General features: G+C 41.8%; 1 protein-coding gene across 1 annotated transcript in view; it reads right to left on the minus strand.

Moving 5' to 3' along the window:
* The window catches only part of focad (focadhesin), a 113,879-nt gene that overhangs the window by 10,284 nt on the left and 85,061 nt on the right, over positions 1-18,534 (minus strand). The window contains exons 25-38 of the mRNA XM_084043605.1: positions 17,321-17,429; positions 16,499-16,615; positions 15,076-15,314; positions 12,853-12,942; positions 11,625-11,772; positions 9,973-10,092; positions 9,338-9,460; positions 6,831-6,908; positions 5,216-5,287; positions 4,576-4,678; positions 3,634-3,714; positions 2,745-2,873; positions 1,988-2,103; positions 346-606 (exon numbers count right to left, since the gene is read on the minus strand). Coding sequence (XP_083899731.1) covers positions 346-606; positions 1,988-2,103; positions 2,745-2,873; positions 3,634-3,714; positions 4,576-4,678; positions 5,216-5,287; positions 6,831-6,908; positions 9,338-9,460; positions 9,973-10,092; positions 11,625-11,772; positions 12,853-12,942; positions 15,076-15,314; positions 16,499-16,615; positions 17,321-17,429 — 1,786 coding nt within the window. The remainder of the gene's footprint in view (positions 1-345; positions 607-1,987; positions 2,104-2,744; positions 2,874-3,633; positions 3,715-4,575; positions 4,679-5,215; positions 5,288-6,830; positions 6,909-9,337; positions 9,461-9,972; positions 10,093-11,624; positions 11,773-12,852; positions 12,943-15,075; positions 15,315-16,498; positions 16,616-17,320; positions 17,430-18,534) is intronic.

Below are 18,534 nucleotides of genomic sequence, written 5' to 3' on the forward strand. Positions count from 1 at the left end.
CAAGCTCACAACACCTCGCAACGCGAGGCGTTGTGAGCTTGTAGATCTGCTATTATTATTTTTTTGCCTCTTTCTTAATTCTTCAATGTGGCCAATGTTTAGTATAGTTTTGTTGAAAACCTTTGATGCAGTGATGCTCTTTTTATTTTCTTCATTTTATTTTAGGTCTTAAAAGTCCTTAAATCGACACTGTCATCTGGGGACCCCCCCCCCCCCAAAATAAAATCATGTGGGACCCCCCTGGGGCTCACACAGGTTGAGAACCACTGGTCTAATGCATATGTAACTCGGGATCCTTGACAGTAAAAAAAAAAGGGTAGAGAACCACTGGTGTTATTATTGTACCTGTATGCGGTCGGGCAGCAAGGTGAAGATCTTCTCCGCGGTGGAGCGGAGGACGGCCCAGCAGGTGCTGGGGGGGTTGGGCAGAGCCATGGCCTGGGCCAGGCCCCTCAGCAGGGCCCGGCACAGGGACCCCCGCTGGGCCCGGACGTCCTCCTGGAAGTGGCCGACGCCCAGGCTCTCCACGAACACCTGCAGCTTGTCCTCCGACACGTGTTTCATCCACGCCGACAGAGTCTCGTACAGGCGGCCCCGCGTCTCGTACTGGAGGTACGAGGACATAGTGTGTGCCGTGGGGGAGAGAGGATTGATGCTTGGGTTTACTGACGGCTTGATATAGTCTAACACAGGGGTCTTAAACAGGGGGTCAGGGACCCCTAGGGGGTCCTCAGAGTTACTACAGGGGGTCCGCCTAATCTTTGTGTGATATGATTTTTTTTTTACCTTAACCACTTGAACCCTAGCATCCCTTTTCTGAGGAGAACTTTAGCCAAAAAATAGCAGATCGACAAGCTCACAACGCCTCGCAGCGCGAGGCGTTGTGAGCTTGTAGATCGGCATTTTTTTTTGGCAAAGAGGTGTTTGGTGTAGAGCGAAAAAAGAGCAGACCAAGTAAACAAAAAAAAGTTAAATCTGAAACACATTTTTTATACAATATAGAGGGGGTCCCTGCTTCATCTCTCTCTCAGCTAGGGGGTCCTTGGCCTGAAAACGTTGAAGACCCCTGGTCTAACATTTGTAAAAGTAAAAATCACACCCTGTGTGAAGGTAGCGGCGCCTTTGATACATTTTGTCATCGATATGTGTTTATAATGTGTTTATACAGTATATAGCCATGTGTCACGTGAAGCTTGACCAATCACTTTGTTGACGGGTCTGACCAATCAGAACGTTGACGGGTCTGACCAATCAGAACGTTGACGGGTCTGACCAATCAGAACGTTGGCGGTGAACACGGACAAAGTCAGGTATAGAGCGGCTAGCGCCGCTAAAAAGAAAAAAAATGATCAAATCAAATTCCATTGTAAGCCGGAATTTTGCTGCGGAATCGTGCTGCGAAAATAACCACTCAACCACCTCAGAAGTGGTGACGTGTTGTGAAGTTGTAAAGAGGCTATTTTATCTAGTCTAGAATTTCTTTGCATTCCTTTTTATCTTCATTTGTTTATGAAGTCTTTAGATTTTCTTCTAGAATGTTTTATTTCGCTTTTTACATTTGAACAATTTTCTTCATCTTTTTCATAAGAAATTGCCCAAAATATACAGTAGATGCCAGGGTTAATGTGTTTAAAATATTTGTGCTTCAATTAGACAGTAAACAAACAACAACACAACTGACAGCGGCCACATCTGTGTTACCACTTTAGTCATATTTTATACTTTGGCTATTCAAAAATAGCAGATCTACAAGCTCATAGCGCGGCACCAAGTGCCGCGCTATGAGCTTGTAGATCTGCTATTTTTGAAAAATCTTGAACATTTGTGCAAATATTTGAATATGTAGCCTATATACATTTTCAAAGGGAACATTTGTAACTCAAATCTTTGCTTCTGGGGGTCCCTGGAACTAAATATTTTGAGATGGGGGTCGGCGGCCAAACACAGCAAATTTTGGGGAACATGTGATGAAAACGGCAGGACTCACGCTGAGACTGTGGACGAGGGGAGGGGCCAGCCACGAGCCCAGGAAGAGTGATGCACTCTGGGACGTCTGCACCTGGCTCGCCGCCAGCACCGCACACTGATGCTGCGTATCCTGTCCTGTGAAGGGAGGACATTAAAGGGAAATTTCACTTTCAAAAAAACGTTTTGTCATTTTATCGTCTACTCAGGCCTTTGTGAGCCCCCCAGACAGTTTTTAGGTTGCTCGATTCAGTATTTAGATATTTGATATGAATTTTATCAGACACGCCCCCTTCCTATACAAACCCATTGTAAATTCAAACTCCATTTTAATAGCCCGATAAATCTAAAAATGACACAGATTCTTCAAAATGGGTTAAAGCATTGGTTCTCAAAGTGGGGTCCGGGGATCCCCAGGGGTCCTTGAGGGGCTTCCAGGGGGTCCCCAGATAAATGATGGATAGAAGAACCAAATGGACCCTTATGTGGCTGTAACTCTGAGTGTACAAATGGTTGTCCGTGGTCTAACGCAGGGGTTCTCAAAGTGGGGTCCGGGGACCCCCAGGGCCCTATATGCATCAGCTATTTTCAAAAAATCTTGACATTCTTTGAAAATGTTTGAATATTTTGAACACCACCAATCTGGGTTCCTTGGCACAGCATCTATTCAGATGGGGGTCCGCGGCCAAATACACATTCATTTAGGGGTCCTTGACATGAAAAAGTTTGAGAAGCACTGGGTTAAAGGATCAACTGAGGACTCTCCACAGTGGTCTTACCGAAGTTGAGTCTCATGAGTGGCGACAGGATGGCGCTCCAGTTGACTGGCGGGTACTGGAAACTGGCCCCCACCGACGCCAGGCACGCCAGGGCAACCTTCACCACGCCTGGGTGGGCAAATTCTGGACCTGGGTGGTCAAGGGTATGAGAGAGAGAGGATAGTCAAGGATAGATGAATAGATAGAATTTTGTGAAGTAAAACGCTTCTGGTTTTCTTGTTCTGCCTCTGCACTCCGTACAGCTGGAGAGTGTAGTGCACGCTTACCACCACCGCTTACAGCGGCATTATTTTACACTTTGGGCTATTCAAAAATAGCAGATCTACAAGCTCATTGCGCTATGAGCTTGTAGATCTGCTATTTTTTAGAAATTGTTAGAAATGTGTGCAAATCTTTGAATATATATATTTTTTTACGAACATTTGTAACTCAAATCTTTGCTTCTGGGGGTCCCCTGGAACAACATATTTTGAGATGGGGGTCCGTGGCCAAATACATATACATTTTTGGGGTCCTTGACATGAAAAAGTTTGAGAACCACTGACATACTGTAGTAACACAAGTTTTTTTTTAAAAAACTGTTAGGATTTAGAAGACTTTAGAATTTTTTTTTGTAGAATCGGCCTCAGGCCTTAATGGGTTAAGTGTGGTTGCTCGCATCATTAACGTTAGCCATCATTATAGTGATACCATGCTTGGTGTGGACGGCCCCTAACAGCTTAAGCCCTATTGATCATACGATAGTGTCGTGTGGCTATTGTCGGATTGGAAATGTCAGCGGGGATGCGGTCTTCAAAGAAGGAAGAACGACAAAGTACATGAGGCTTAAGTGGTTAAAGGGCTGGAAACAAGGCCCTGTGTTTCTTCTAATGTGATTGTAAGCGCAGACCTTTCCTCCCGGCCTCTGAGACGTGGTCGATGATAGCTCTGATGACGCTCTTCTCTGGAAGGTAACTGAAGTCCTGAGGAACTGAGAGAGGACAGACACACACCGGACAACACAGGACGGAACAGGAAAATAAAACATGTCAAGGTAATACAATGAAGTGTTAAATGGGTCTAATATTGTGTTTGCTCAGTAAGAGGGGGTCTCCCCGTCTCTCCAGGTCTTTAATGGACAGAAAATAAATGTTCAGGTTGGGATACAAATTTCATCCAATCAGGAGTGGGAACTCACACAGAATACACCGATACGGGATACAAAACTGAAATTGGAAGCGATGAAACAAAAACATATATCATTGCAGACAAAATTGGAATAGGCTCTATGCACAGCAGCCATATTGGGAATGAATTGGGCCCCTTCCTTACTTCCTTCACAGGTGTTACCAATGATACTAATTAAGGCTCTGTTCCATTTAGTGTGGCATAGTGGTTGTCTTATTTTCAAGTCTTATTTTCCATAACTCTGAGAGTGTACAAATGGAACCAAATACGGGTCCATTTGGTTCCATTTGTACACTCTCAGAGTTACACACTCACCATAAGGGGCCATTTTGGAACCAAAATGGAGTGTTTCTAGTGAGCCAACATGCACGATATCAGCACCCTGACCAGAATGGAACAGAGCCTTCATTAGTATCATTGGTAACACCTGTGAAGGAAGTAAGAAGAAGCCCAATTTCTTTCCAATATGGCTGCTATGCATAGAGCCTACATTTTAGCTGATAAATGGGTTCGCTCTGCTCTCTCCTGGAGGGCCAGGTCGGACCCCTTTCGGGAGGCGCATTCGACCGACAGTTTTGACACCCCTGCTCTCTATAAGAAAAGTGGTCAAACCAAAAGAGATGAGGTTCTCATTCTTTGCCGGAAGGTGTCACTGTGTTCTCACCTGCTGTGTGGCTGTGGCTGCAGGTCATGTGGGCCAAATGCAGGTGTCCCACCAGACAGGCACTGTTGGACTGCAGCCCTATGGCTCCTGAGAACGTTATGATCTATACCGGAGACACAGGAGACACAAGAGACACGGGAGACACAGGAGACACAGGACACATTAACCACTTCAGACCTATTCTGGGGGTAAAATAGAAGATCCACAAGCTCACAACGCCTCCCAACACGAGCCGTTGTGAGCTTGTAGATCTCCTACTTTCGGCAAAGACATTTGGTGTACAGGGGAAAAAAGACTGCACCAATAAAGTGCTAACTGAGGTCCGTTTTGCACAAGTACAAAGTGGTTAAAGCTACAAACCAGGACTAAATCTAATAACAAAAACAGCACTTCCTAACCTGAGAAATAACATGGGATTTTTTTCTTTAAAACCTTGTAAAATGACTTTTCTTGTCATTGATTGGTCATTAAAACCGATGACCCAAAAGCCTGCATATAGTTTGGATGCGCACAATCCCCTGGTATGGACTAGTTAAATCAAATTGATGGATACAAAAAGGGATATTTACTTGCGACCCCTAAAAATGGGTCCACGACCCACTATGTGGGAAACAGTTAAGGTAGAAGGTGTATTCTGTACTTGTGTCATGGATCTGATGACCTCGTTGAGTCTGCCTTGCTGCTGAGATGACAGCTCTGTCTCAGTCTTCAGCTACAGGAGACACACACACATACACACATACAACACAAATCAAAGTGATCAGAGAATACAACACACTACAGGTGCAACGGTTAATCAAACTAATCAACTGAATGGATTATACAAAATTATCGATTTGAATAAAATCGTTTTCTTTTTTTGTAATCAATATCAGATATAGATAATCCAGGTAATCCACAAGCTTACCTGGTAGATCCGTAACTTAAAATAAATAAATATATATATTTATATTTATTTATAACTGATTAAGTGACAATTCACTATAAACCCAGCCTGTATATACATACAGCAGGGGTCTTCAATGTTTTCAGGCCAAGGACCCCCCAGCTGAGAGAGAGATGAAGCATGGACCCCCTCTATACCGTATAAAATTGCGTTTCAGATTCAACATTTTTTGTTTACGTGGTCTGCCATTTTTTTCCCCACATCACCTATACCTCTTTGCCAAAAATAGCAGATCTACAAGCTCACAACGCCTCGCAGCGCGAGGCGTTGTGAGCTTGTAGATCGGCTATTTTTGGCTAAAGTTCTCCTCAGAAAAGGGATGCTAGGGTTCAAGTGGTTAAGGTCAAAATTAAAAAATCATATCACACAAAGATTTGAAGGACCCACTGTAGTAACTCTGAGGACCCCCTAGGGGTCCCGGACCCCCTGTTGAAGACCCCTGACATACAGTATAAAAGTGACACATCAAGACATCAGACAAATCATGTGTCATGATCCTGACTGACTGGCTGTGGTTTGATTGATTGATTGGTGCCACCTTGGGGCGGACATAATAAAGCTGTCCTGACTAAACTATGTCAGGGATTCAGAAGTCTTTCCATGCCAAGGACCCCCATGTAACCATAGCCTCTGGCTGCCCCCCCCACATATGAAATTGGTAAAAGAAAATATACATACATATATATATATATATATCTTATAAATATGTTTTTGTTTGTTTGTTTGTTTTGTTTTTCCTCTTTTCCAACTGGCCCCCCTTGTCCTGGCGGCGGGCCCCCCACTTAAACCCATTAGAGCCGGGAAAGCATCTGTGTCATTTTCTATTTTAGCTATATACATGAGTGTGTGTGTCACGATTTTTCAAAAATAGCAGATCTACAAGCTCAATATAGCATAGCAAACATACGTTTTCTTTCAGAAAACTGTTAGGATTTAGAAGACATTTTGTAGAATGGGTTAAAGCATGGGTTACCAAACCTTTCAGCCCGCGACCCCAAAATAATGCGGAAATTGATTCGCGACCCCACCTAAATCTGGAGGTCATTTATGCACATAAACTTGCACGTTCGGTGCGCATTTGTAATGTATTAAAATGGTAAAACGTACCATTTGTAATCATTTTTAGAGAGTATTTCATCTATTCTGTTGAATTTAAAGTAAAAAAAAAAAAATTTTAAAAAAAAGTTTTTTTTTTTTTTTAGTATGACCCAAAATAATTTTGCGACCCCACCGTCAGTCTCTACCGCGACCCCAAGTGGGGTCGCGACCCCAACTTTGGGAACCCCTGGGTTAAAGAGCTCAGTGTTACCTGAATGACGTAGCTCTCTGATCCCACCAGAGCAACCAGGCCGTTGACAGCAGCCAGACGCTGCATGGTGGGGCAGCCCTGAAACACACACACGTTACAAAGTCACTGTACTGAACTGGAACACAGCCAGCGCACATTCGTCTGTTCGTATGATATTGGCATTCAAATCTATACTTCTGCACTGCATTCAAACTCATGTATAAACCTAAAGTCTTCACAACAACCTTTTGTTTTAATGAAGGGGTACCAGACAACATTCAGCCGCCAGAGGTCGCACTTTTACAACACCTACTGTTGCACGAGGTTCACCATTTCCCAGTTTTGTATAAAAATGTTATCGATATACCCTTTAGATTCCACTACTGCACACACTTTAGGATTCATGTTGCACTCTCTCAAAACTATGTCACAGACACAGTTAATTACTGCCTTACACTACCAGTAGTGAGACAACAGGCGACAGGGCTGAATAAATAGCAACATTTTGATTTCGTTGGTACGTGCAAAACAAGGGACAATTGTGTTACGAGCGAGTGTGTGAAAATCTTGCATTAGATCACACACTGATCGATGCAACTTTAAGATGAATGAAACACTGTTACTAGTCTGTTTGGAAGTAGTCCAAAGAAATACCTAAAATAACCAATGTAAAAGCAGATCTAACAGCTCACAACGCGTCACAATGAACCCTTGTTGTGAGCTTGTAGATCAGCTATTTTCGCAACTCATCGTACGAGAGTCATATAGAGCTTAAGTGGTTAACTTGGCTGACACACATTTAACACGTGTGTCGTGCACCCCCGTGCGGGGGGCTCAGCCATAAGAAGGGGAGTCTTCAAGAAAGAAAGGTTGGGAACCACTGCCTTAAGGTGATGTAAACGTTGATCTTGCGATCCTGCAATAGTGTGAGCAAGTCTAATGGTGTGTGGACGGCGGATGCTATTCTTTATGATGCTGATCATATGATAAGTTGAATTTGACATATCTGTCAGTGGAGTGAAGTTATGGAATGGTTTACTGGAGGATGTCCAACACAAAATATAATACAATTTAAAAAAAACAGTTCAATAAGATTCTTTTGGAGAAATATAGACATGATAATTAAGGGATTTATGGAAAAAAATGATACAGTATATAATTATAATAATTATATAGGGTGTAACAGATTCTATTTATATATATATCATATTATATAAATATATGATAATATATAAGGATTAGGAAGTGTTGCCTGCTCGGTATAACATAATATGCAATAACTAGTTAATTGATGGATTGAGGGGTTAGGTATAATGGTGGAAGTGTTGGCACATATACGGTATGTATATTAGAATGCGTGTATATGGGTATATGCACACATTCGGGTGTATATCTGTGTGTAAGGTAAATATTGAATATGTTCGAGTGTTCGATTATTACGAAGTAGTCTTGAATGTAATAACGGAATATTTTGAGTGTTTTCAATATGAACTTTATAAATTATGTAACTAAGTTAACCAACAGGTATAAAGGATAGGCATAAATAAGCTTTGAGCTTCAGCCTATGCCTTTTCGATCAACCAGAATGAATTATTGGATTACAGTGTGTTCTGTTTTGTGATACTGTTGATGTGGATTGAAATAAATTAACTAAACTAAAAACTGATATTGTGTTTGTCCTGTGGCTGAGGGATTACCATTGTGGATGTGCCTTTAACACATTGAGTGCCAGTCGCGTATATCTACGCGAACCTACTTAACTCATATACTGCCTAGAACGACTAAAACGACTTCTGTCCATAAGCCATGCCTGCCAAGAACGACTAAAACGACTTTTTAAAAAATTTAAAAAATTAAAAATATATATTTTTTTTTTTTTTTTTTTTTTAGATTTTTTTTTTTTTTTTTGACCCAAAGACCAAGGAGATATGATTTTTCGAAGATATAGACTCCCATCCACTTCCTTGTTAACTTAAAACTTAAAAATTCTGTATCTCGGCTCCTGAGTACTTTTTTTTTTAAATGAAAAATATGGCAGTGTTCAAACGCGGCCAGAATAATTCTGGCAGTGAATGAGTTAATTGCGCAGCATGCCAGTCGCATAGATATACGCGAAGTGTTTTTTTTTTTTTTCTTTTTACTCACAGGTTGAAATTTCATTGTAGGCCTCGTACGCCACGACACATTTCATTGTAGCACCACCGGAAGCGGAATTATTCTTCTCCCGGAGATTTTCGTTGCCATCCGCCTCCATTCTAAAGCAGACACTAAAACGCCATTTTCACGGTTGTAGTTTTTCTCGTCGCTGATCGCTGTTTAACATAAACCGTTGTAACTACAAGATGGCCGATCACCTATCGAAATGGTTTTCGCTGGCCGACGCAGACGGATCGCCTGTGTGTTTACGAACAGTTTAACGTGCGATCTTAAGGAAAACGCTGGCTAAAGGATAAAACGCTGGCACTGGTTGAGTACATTATGAGATTAAAGGTTGGCTTGGAATGTGTTAAAAGAAGGTAGTTCAGTACCTCAGCCAGCAGGATCTTGATCCAGGCGGCCAGCAATCGAGGGTGGATGTCCTCCGCCTTCCCGTGGCCACAGGCGGCCAGGCCGTGCACCACCAGGCCCAGAGCCAGGGAGAAGCCTGGAGTCTACGCAAACACGCAAGTCACACGCACACACACACACACACACACACACACTTTCTCAGTTTTTCTACCAATGAGCCTATATATAGTGGGTCGCTAAAAGTTAATCAAAGTTATGTAGTATGACTTAACCCATTAAGACCTGGAACGCATCTGTGTCACTTTTTCATTTGAGCTAAAAAGCATTATTTAACACCTTGGCTATTTTTAAAAAATTGTGAAAATCTTTGAATATATATATTCTTTTAAAGCAAACATTAACTCAAATCTTTGCTTCTGGGGGGTCCCTGGAACAAAATATTTTGAGACGGGGGTCCGCGGCAAAATTCATATCGTTTTGGGGGTCCTTGACATGAAAAAGTTTGAAAACCACTGATATAGAAACATACGTTTTTCAGAAAAATGATATATAAGACATTTTGCAGAATCGGAACCTCAGACCTCAATGGGGTTAAGCAGGTACACACATAACTATACTCCGACTCATATCTCCCCAGTAAACGTCCACAACTGACCTGCTGGTTGTCCTCTGTCAGGCTGCGCAGCGTGTTCATGACGTCCTCGGCCTTGGTGGCGTCCACCAGGCCCCCTCTGAAGGAAGAGACGCCCACGCACGCCACGGAGTAGGACAACACCTGCACACACATGGGTGCATATTTGAAAATACCGTAGGCACACAAGTGGTTAAAGCAGAAGTAATGTGACACTATGAAAATCGGTGAAATCGGTTTCAATTGAATATCATCCCTGTTGTCATTAGAATTTACAATGATGATGATTTACAATGATGTTAACCCATTGAATCCGGGAACGCTATTCTGCTATTTTTGAAACATCGTGAAAATGTGTGCAAATCTTTGATATATTTTTTAAAGCAAACATTTTACAAATATTTTGTTCCAGGGAGTCAGGGACCTCCAGAAGCAAAGATTTGATTTACAAATGTTGGCTTAAAAAAAAAAAGATCTATTCAAATATTGGCACAAATGTTCAAGATTTTTCCAAAAATAGCAGATCTACAAGCTGCACTCGGTGCTGCACTATGATGTCTGTTATTTTTGAATGGCCAAAGAAATCTTAAAATGACACAGATGCGTTCTTAATTAAGCCACTTATCCAAAGTCAGGTCACAGAGCTATAATCAGACCTCCCTTTCCCTGACAACGTTAGCCAGCTCTGACAGGGGGATCCTGAGGAGTGCCCAAGATCAGTGGTGGAAAAAGTACTCAACTTCTTTACTTAAGTAAAAGTACCAATACTGCAATATAGAATTACTCTGTTACAAGTAAAAGTCCAGAATTCAAAATGTACTTGAGTAAAAGTACAAAAGTATTGGCATCAAAATGTACTTAAAGTACCAAAAGTAAAAGTACTAAATTTAGCAGATCTACAAGGTCACAACGCGTCGCGATGCGACGTGTTGTGAGCTTGTAGATCGGCTATTTTCAAATAGCCTATGTGTAAAATAGGGCTAAAGTGGTTAATGTATGTTTCATAATATCATCATGTATATCTGAAAAGTAACTAACTACATTTTTCAAATAATTGTAGTGGAGTAAAAGTACAATATGCCTCTGAGATGTAGTGGAGTAGAAGTAAAAGTATTGGAAATTGGAAATACTCAAGTAAAGTACAAATACCTCAAAATTGTACTTAAGTAAATGTACTCTGTTACTTTCCACCACTGCCCAGGATCAATCTGCCTTGTTTTTAACACGGTTTTTGCATTACAACCATGGAGTGCCAAAACCGTATATATATACGGTTTTTGAAAAAAAATATTTTTTGGAAAAAAAGAAGAAAAAAAAACATTTTTATTTTTATTTTTACCTTATAAGCACCAGGAGATATCATTTTCCGAAGATTTTGACTCCAATCCACTTTCTGGTTAACTTATGACTTCAAAAGCCTGTATCTCGGCTCCTAAAAAATGGTTAAAAATCCTGGCACTCAGTGTACTCTGTTTTTAAAAAAACCTGGCACCCAATGTGTTAAGTGATAAAAAAAAAAACATGCATTTTGTTGTTAGACCTTTTACATGTGGAGGGATGTTGAGTGAACCAAAACAAGCGCTCCCCCCCAAAAAAAACACAACTGGCTTGGGAATCACTATATACTGTAGGTTCGGGTTGGCTGGTTGGTTGGTGGGTGGGTGGGGTTTGTTCACCTCCTGTAGCATGCGTCCCTGTCCACTGCTGTCCCGCAGGCTGTCCAGCAGCTTGTCCAGCATGAGGGCCACGCGGCCCCTGTGTTCAGCCAGACCGCTGCTGCACAGGGTCCCCATTACCAGGCCCAAGCCCAGGACGCAGCCCGCACTGAGAAACCACACACACACACACACAAAGAGAGGGACGTTAGGAATGTCTCTCACATAGGGCTGTCACGATTACAACATTTAAGTTGACGATTATTTGTCATACAAATAGTCGCGATTAAAGATTTAAAGGGATATTTCACTTTCAAATAAAATAAACATTAAAAAGACGCATTAGAATGTCCTTCTAATGCGTGAGGGGGCCGTGATTTTTACAGAACCTTTTTCATTTAATTTTTATACATCATTTTAATGTTTATTTTATTTGAAAGCGAAATATCCCTTTAGTTGTGCTTCTGGCGTTGAGCATTGGAACATAATATGAATACAAATTACATTTCCGTTAACCTTTTTAGGCTTCGTAAACAAAAATTGCACAGGGCAGATATGATATAACTGAAATATATAAAGAAATGACTGATATTTAATCATTTTATACTTTATACTAAAAAATACGTAAAATAGCTGATCTGCAAGCGTACAACGCGCGATGCGTTGTACGCTTGTAGATCTGCTATTTCTGGAAAATATTTGAAAATATGTGAACATTTTTCAACATGGAAACGATTATGACGATTATGCTAAAATAACTGCGATTAAACAATTATGTAATAATAGGCTCTATGCACAGCAGCCACATTGGGAATGAATTGGGCCCCTTCCTTACTTCCTTCACAGGTGTTACCAATGATACTAATTAAGGCTCTGTTCCATTTAGTGTGGCATAGTGGTTGTCTTACTTTCAAGTCTTATTTTCCATAACTCTGAGAGTGTACAAATGGAAACAAATGGACCCGTAAGGGTCCATTTGGTTCCATTTGTACACTCTCAGAGTTACACACCCACCATAAGGGGCCATTTTGGAACCAAAATGGAGTGTTTCTAGTGAGCCAACATGCACGATATCAGCACCCTGACCAGAATAGAACAGAGCCTTCATTAGTATCATTGGTAACACCTGTGAAGGAAGTAAGAAGAAGCCCAATTTCTTTCCAATATGGCTGCTGTGCATAGAGCCTATTGTGACAGGCCTACTCTACCTCGTCTAAAAGAGACAACCAACTGCTGCCGTAATACTGACTTGTATTCCAGGCTGGAGTCGAAGGAGCAGGACTCCAGACTGTCCAGAGAACTGGTCAGGAGGTCGGCGTCCTTCTGAGCCGAGACCTCACTAGACGACGAGGAGGAGAGAGAGAGAGAGGGGGGGGGGAGGTCACAACCATTTAAACCAGTGGTTCTCAAACTTGTTCATGTCAAGGACCCCGCAAAATGAGATGTATTTGAGCCCCCCCCCCCCATCTCAAAAAATATCTGAGCCAGGGATTTTTCAAAAATAGCAAATCTACAAGCTTATAGCACGGCACCCGGTGTAGATCTGCCATTTTTGAAAAGCTACATTTTGAAACGTTATATTAGCTAATTTCGCTGGGGACCCCCTGGTGCCCCCCCAAGGACCCCTAGGGGTCCCCGGACCCCACTTTGAGAACCAATGCATTAAACGCCATCGTAGAAATGCCGTTGAACCACTTTGATCCTGGCATCCTTGTTTTAGGGCGAGCGTGTTAAAAAATGTGCGAAAATAGCAGACCCACAAGCTCACAATGCGTTGTTGGCTTGTAGATCGTCTATTTCCGGCTACTTAAATGCGACACTGATATATGACAAAGCATAAAATAGGGCAATCATTTATGAAGAAAGAAAAAAAACATAAAAGGATGAAATATGGAGATTGAAGTTCATATTGATATAATAATAATAATAATAATAATAATAATAATAATAATACGTACATACAATTTATATACAGCTTCTCAAAATACTCAAAGACGCTTTTACAAAAAACAAAAACAAAATAAAAGCAACTATTAGGGAAATAAAATAGTTAAAACAAATAAAAAATAAATAAATAGAAGGTAGAAAATGGGGATTTGGATTAGGTAGGGAATGCGAGTCTGAAAAGGTGGGTTTCGAGTGTGGTTTTAAAGGAGTAGTTCACCCAAAAAATGACTAATTTTCTATCAATTAGGCCTCGTTTAGACTGCAGTCACATCCAGTCAAATCCGATTTATTTCTCAAATCTTTTGGCCCGACTGTTCACACTGCATTTGCAAGTGACCAGATCTGATCTGTCACAGATCTGTGTGTTCAGAGAGATTTAAACAACGTCAACCCAAAGCCGCCCTGCGTCGACATATATGCTTTCGTTACCGTGGTAACGACGTAGGCGTCGTGACTTTTATATCTCTTTATACTGTATGTGTTCTTCAAATTCTTTATTTTCCTCCGACACTGCAGATAGGACCTTGTAAACCCATTTTCTGCCATGCCGCGAGATATGTCTTCATATATTACCTTGTTCCTGTACATTCCTACAAGTTTCGCTTACTGAGGCATCCCCCCAAAGTGCTAGGAGACATTGAATTTCTCCGTCTGTCCACTGAATGCTGGTCGCCAATTCTTCTGTAAAACTTATGCTACACTATTGTTTTGTACACCTCTTGTGCTCTCGTGAATATCTAAATCAATTCTCACACTCTGTAATGACGTCAGTGGCGCTCGGATCGTGCTGCAGGTGACATTTTGGACAGTTTGATGTGTGACTTGGGTGGTTCGATCAGGTTACTGCGTTCAGACTGAGTCGCATCTTTAGTGTCTGCTAAATGCCTAAACCAGGGGTCTTCAACAGGGGCTCCGGGACCCCTAGGGGTTCCTCAGAGTTGCTACAGGGGGTCCGCCAAATCTCTTTGTGATAGGATCATTGTTTTTTTACATTAACCACTTGAACCCTATCATCCCTGTTCTAAGGACAACTTTAGCCGAAAATAGCCGATCTACAAGCTCACAAGCTTGTAGATCTGCTATTTTCGGCAAAGAGGGGAAAAAAGAGCAGACTAAGTACAGAGTGAAAGTTTACTAAGTATTGACATATATGAAAAGCTTTAATCTGCAGCACAATTTTATGTAATAGTGGGGGTCCCTGCTTCATCTCTCTCTCAGTTAGGGGGTCCTTGGCCTGAAAAGGTTGAAGACCCCTGGCCTAAACTGTAAACTGTAAACTGTCTCTGTTCAGACTTCCTAAACCAAATCGGATTCCAATCTGGTTATGGCACAGATCTGATTCAGGCTAAATTCAGGCTGGATTTGGCTGACAGTGTAAACAGGGCCTTACACACCCCATTCAGTCATGAAGATTTTTCTTTTTTGTCACATTCCTAAGCCAATCATTTGACTACGATCTATTATTTTTCAAAGGTTAGCAAGAGCGCTCGGAAACGCTGAGCGCTGAGCTGAGGCATGATGTTACCTGAGTCGTTCCTGGTGCAGCCCGGACAGCACCATGCCCAGGGCCAGGCCGGAGTGGAACTGGACGGCCTGGGAGTCGTCGGCGGTGGGCTGGCCCGGCAGGCCGGCCCGCAGCGTGGTCAGAACCTCCGCCACGCCCTCCCTGTGCCAGCTGACCAGCATGGGCACCACCAGGGACAGCGCCAGGGCGGCGCAGGAGCGGGCGATGGCGCTCGCCGTGTTCTCGCCCGAGTAAGAGCGCTGAGGAGGAGTGTAAGTGTTAGATTGACCGTTAATAGAGATGCATTGAAAGGGGAAGAGGACACAGTATGAGGACTGTTAGGATGTCTAATGCAGTGTTTCACAAACAGTGGGTTCTGGAACAGTTTTTGTGTCGCAGAGTTATTTTTATGGATGGTGAGTAAATATCCCTTTTTGTCGTTTCCTACATTAAAAAAAAAATATATATATATTAGGGGTGCATTGATTTTAATTTCAACAATCGAAGTACATCTATATTTAAACAGCAACATATCGTGTCGTTTGACTTCGTATCGTATCTTTTTTTTGCAATGCAAATAATCTGTATCAAATCGTTTTGCAATGCAAATAATCGATTGTATGGATACTAAGTACTTGTTCGTTGTATTTAGCAATTTTTTGAAAAGAAAAAGAAAAAGAGGGGCTTAATTGCTTTTTCATTCCATATGCATATACACTTGGTCTATCGATAAATGTGTGTATTCTCTGTGTTCATGTCAAGAATCACTGTGTTTACTTATTTATATCCATAATAATAAATGTTTCCCTTAAAAAACCTGCGTTATCCGCACGTTTCACACAGATTTCATTTCTTTGTTAAGTAGTTACTGTATCGGTTTTAAATCATTGAATCGTATGGTATCGCAATGAATGAACCAATATCGTCCATGTATCATATCGTCAAGCATGTGTAGTGATGCGTATCGTATCGCTGTTAAAATGTATCGTCACACCCATAATATATATATATATGTTTTTGTTTCTCCCCCAAACATTGTTGAACAAAATGTTCAATAAAAAATGTAAACAATTAGTGAAAATAGCTGATCTACAAGCTCACAACTGCTGTTGTGAGCTTGTAGAACGGCTATTTTCACTAGTTTGGGTCCCGGGGAGACATCGAATTTATTTTCAAGGTCTCGAGCTAAAGCGTTTGGTAACCACGGCTCTAGCGCAATGCAACAGATTATACACTATTATGATTCAATGAACCAAAAGTTGGACTATGGCTATATTATTTCTCAAACTACATTATTCTTGTCTTCAACCTATATACAAATTTAGACTAGTTACTATATTTAGCACCTTTATAACAACTTTTTTTTTTGAGAAAACAGGGAAAAATAGGGACACAAGGAGAGAACGAAATGTTGGACCAAAGTCAGAGGAATTGTGACATTTACATGTATGAACCAAGGGAAGACTTGTCCTCTGGCCTTGTAGCTGCTGTTGATGACACTGAGCAGAGTGTCCAACACCATGGACAACCAGCTGGACGTGGGGACGATCTCTGGACCCACCTGCACAGCAAAACACTCTTAATGTAGGAAATAAAACCCATGCGAGTCACAGCAAGACATGTCAACAGGGATACACACTGACACCGCGTGAGAAACAAAACATGACAGGGTGATGGGCAATAACTTTAGCCCTGCGCAACCCAGACATCCGGCGTTTCATTTTGTGATGCTCCACTCCAAGTGCCAGAACAATACCATTTGACAAAAGCAATGTGAGCTTGTAGATCTGCTATTTTCAAAAACTTTTGCAATAAAATATATTTTTTAAACATTCTAACAACACAAATGCTCCCCTGTGGCCCAAAACATTTTCATGAAAATATGTGAGAACCACGGGTTTAAATAATAATTAAAAACAATTGGAAACAAGCCTAAATAAGCAAGTACACGTTAGAAACAAGCCCCAAAAAACGCAACTAACCAATATTTACAAGCAACTTGACAGAAAAAATAATAAGCAGACATGGCAACACTGGGTGTGTGTGTGTGTGTGTGTGTGTGTGTGTGTGTGTGTGTGTGTGTGTGTGTGTGTGTGTGTGTGTGTGTGTGTGTGTGTGTGTGTGTCTGTCTGTCTGTCTGTCTGTCTGTCTGTCTGTCTGTCTGTCTTGTCTGTCTTGTCTGTCTTGTCTGTCTTGTCTGTCTTGTCTGTCTTGTCTGTCTGTCTGTCTGTCTGTCTGTCTGTCTGTCTCTCTCTCTCTCTCTCACCCCCAGGCTGCCGTCTGGGTCCAGGGGGAGGTTCTTCTCATATTTGGCCACGACTGCAGCCAGTCCACTCAGAGCCAGGATGGAGTTACCCTGCACCACGGGACTGTCCCTGAAACACAGCAAAGACGTATGGCATTATAGGCTCTATTCACGGCAGCCATATTATGAAGACATTCACAGGTGTTACCAATGATACTAATGAAGGCTCTGTTCCATTCTGGTCAAACAGAGTCAGGGTGCTGATATTGTGCATGTTGGCCCACTGGAAACACACACCAGTGGGTCTAAAGTTGGGGTCCAGGGACCCTCATGGGCTTCCAAATGGCCCCTTACAGGTGTGTAACTCTGAGAGTGTACAAATGGAACCAAATGGACCCAAAAGGGTCCATTTGGTTCCATTTGTACACTCTCAGAGTTATGGGGCTCGTGGAAACCACTGTGCTAGACTAAATGGAACAGAGCCTTCATTAGTATCATTGGTAACACCTGTGAAGGAAGTGATAATATGGCTGCTGTGCATAGAGCCTATAGGCAACAATTGGAAAATACATTATTTGTCGTAGAACGACCTCTTCCTGGCTGTGTGTCGAAGTGCATTTGAGCAAGTCCCAGCAAGACACCGACACTTGGTGCCTGGCGCGGTCGCCTCCGCCATCAGTGTGAATGTGCACCACGTTAAAACGTAATGCCACCGTGTCGACTACCGAAAATAGCCAATCTACAAGCCCACATGCTGTGAACTAATAGATCTATTTTTGTTGTGTGTCACCGGCGTGCAAGTACTGTATAAATGTGTGTGTGCGTGTGCGTGTGTGTGTGTGTAGTACATTACAAAGTGCATTTGAGTGGTCAGAAAGGACTAGAAAAAGTGCCACATAAACACAGACCGTTTATCATTTAACTTTACTATCATTACTGGAAACAAGCCTCTGGGCTTTATTGTGTTTTATCCTTTCATCCTTTTGTTATGTGTGTACTTGTAATTGTTATGCGTCGTACGTACAGGCATTTTTTTCTACTTCCCTAAATAAATCAGGCCAAAACAGTTGGTTTACACACGAGTAGCTGTTGTCCAATAACAATAACGCAATAATAAACTTTATTCGCATGGCGCCCACAGACGAGCCCGAACAGTACTTTAACAACCAAATAAAACCACCACATCGTAGTCATAAAACAAATGAGTCAAGACAAAGGCAGCACATAATAATAAT

This window comes from Gymnoscopelus microlampas (genome assembly GCF_963454915.1).
Source record: "Gymnoscopelus microlampas genome assembly, chromosome: 19".
Taxonomy (NCBI): Eukaryota; Metazoa; Chordata; class Actinopteri; order Myctophiformes; family Myctophidae; genus Gymnoscopelus; species Gymnoscopelus microlampas.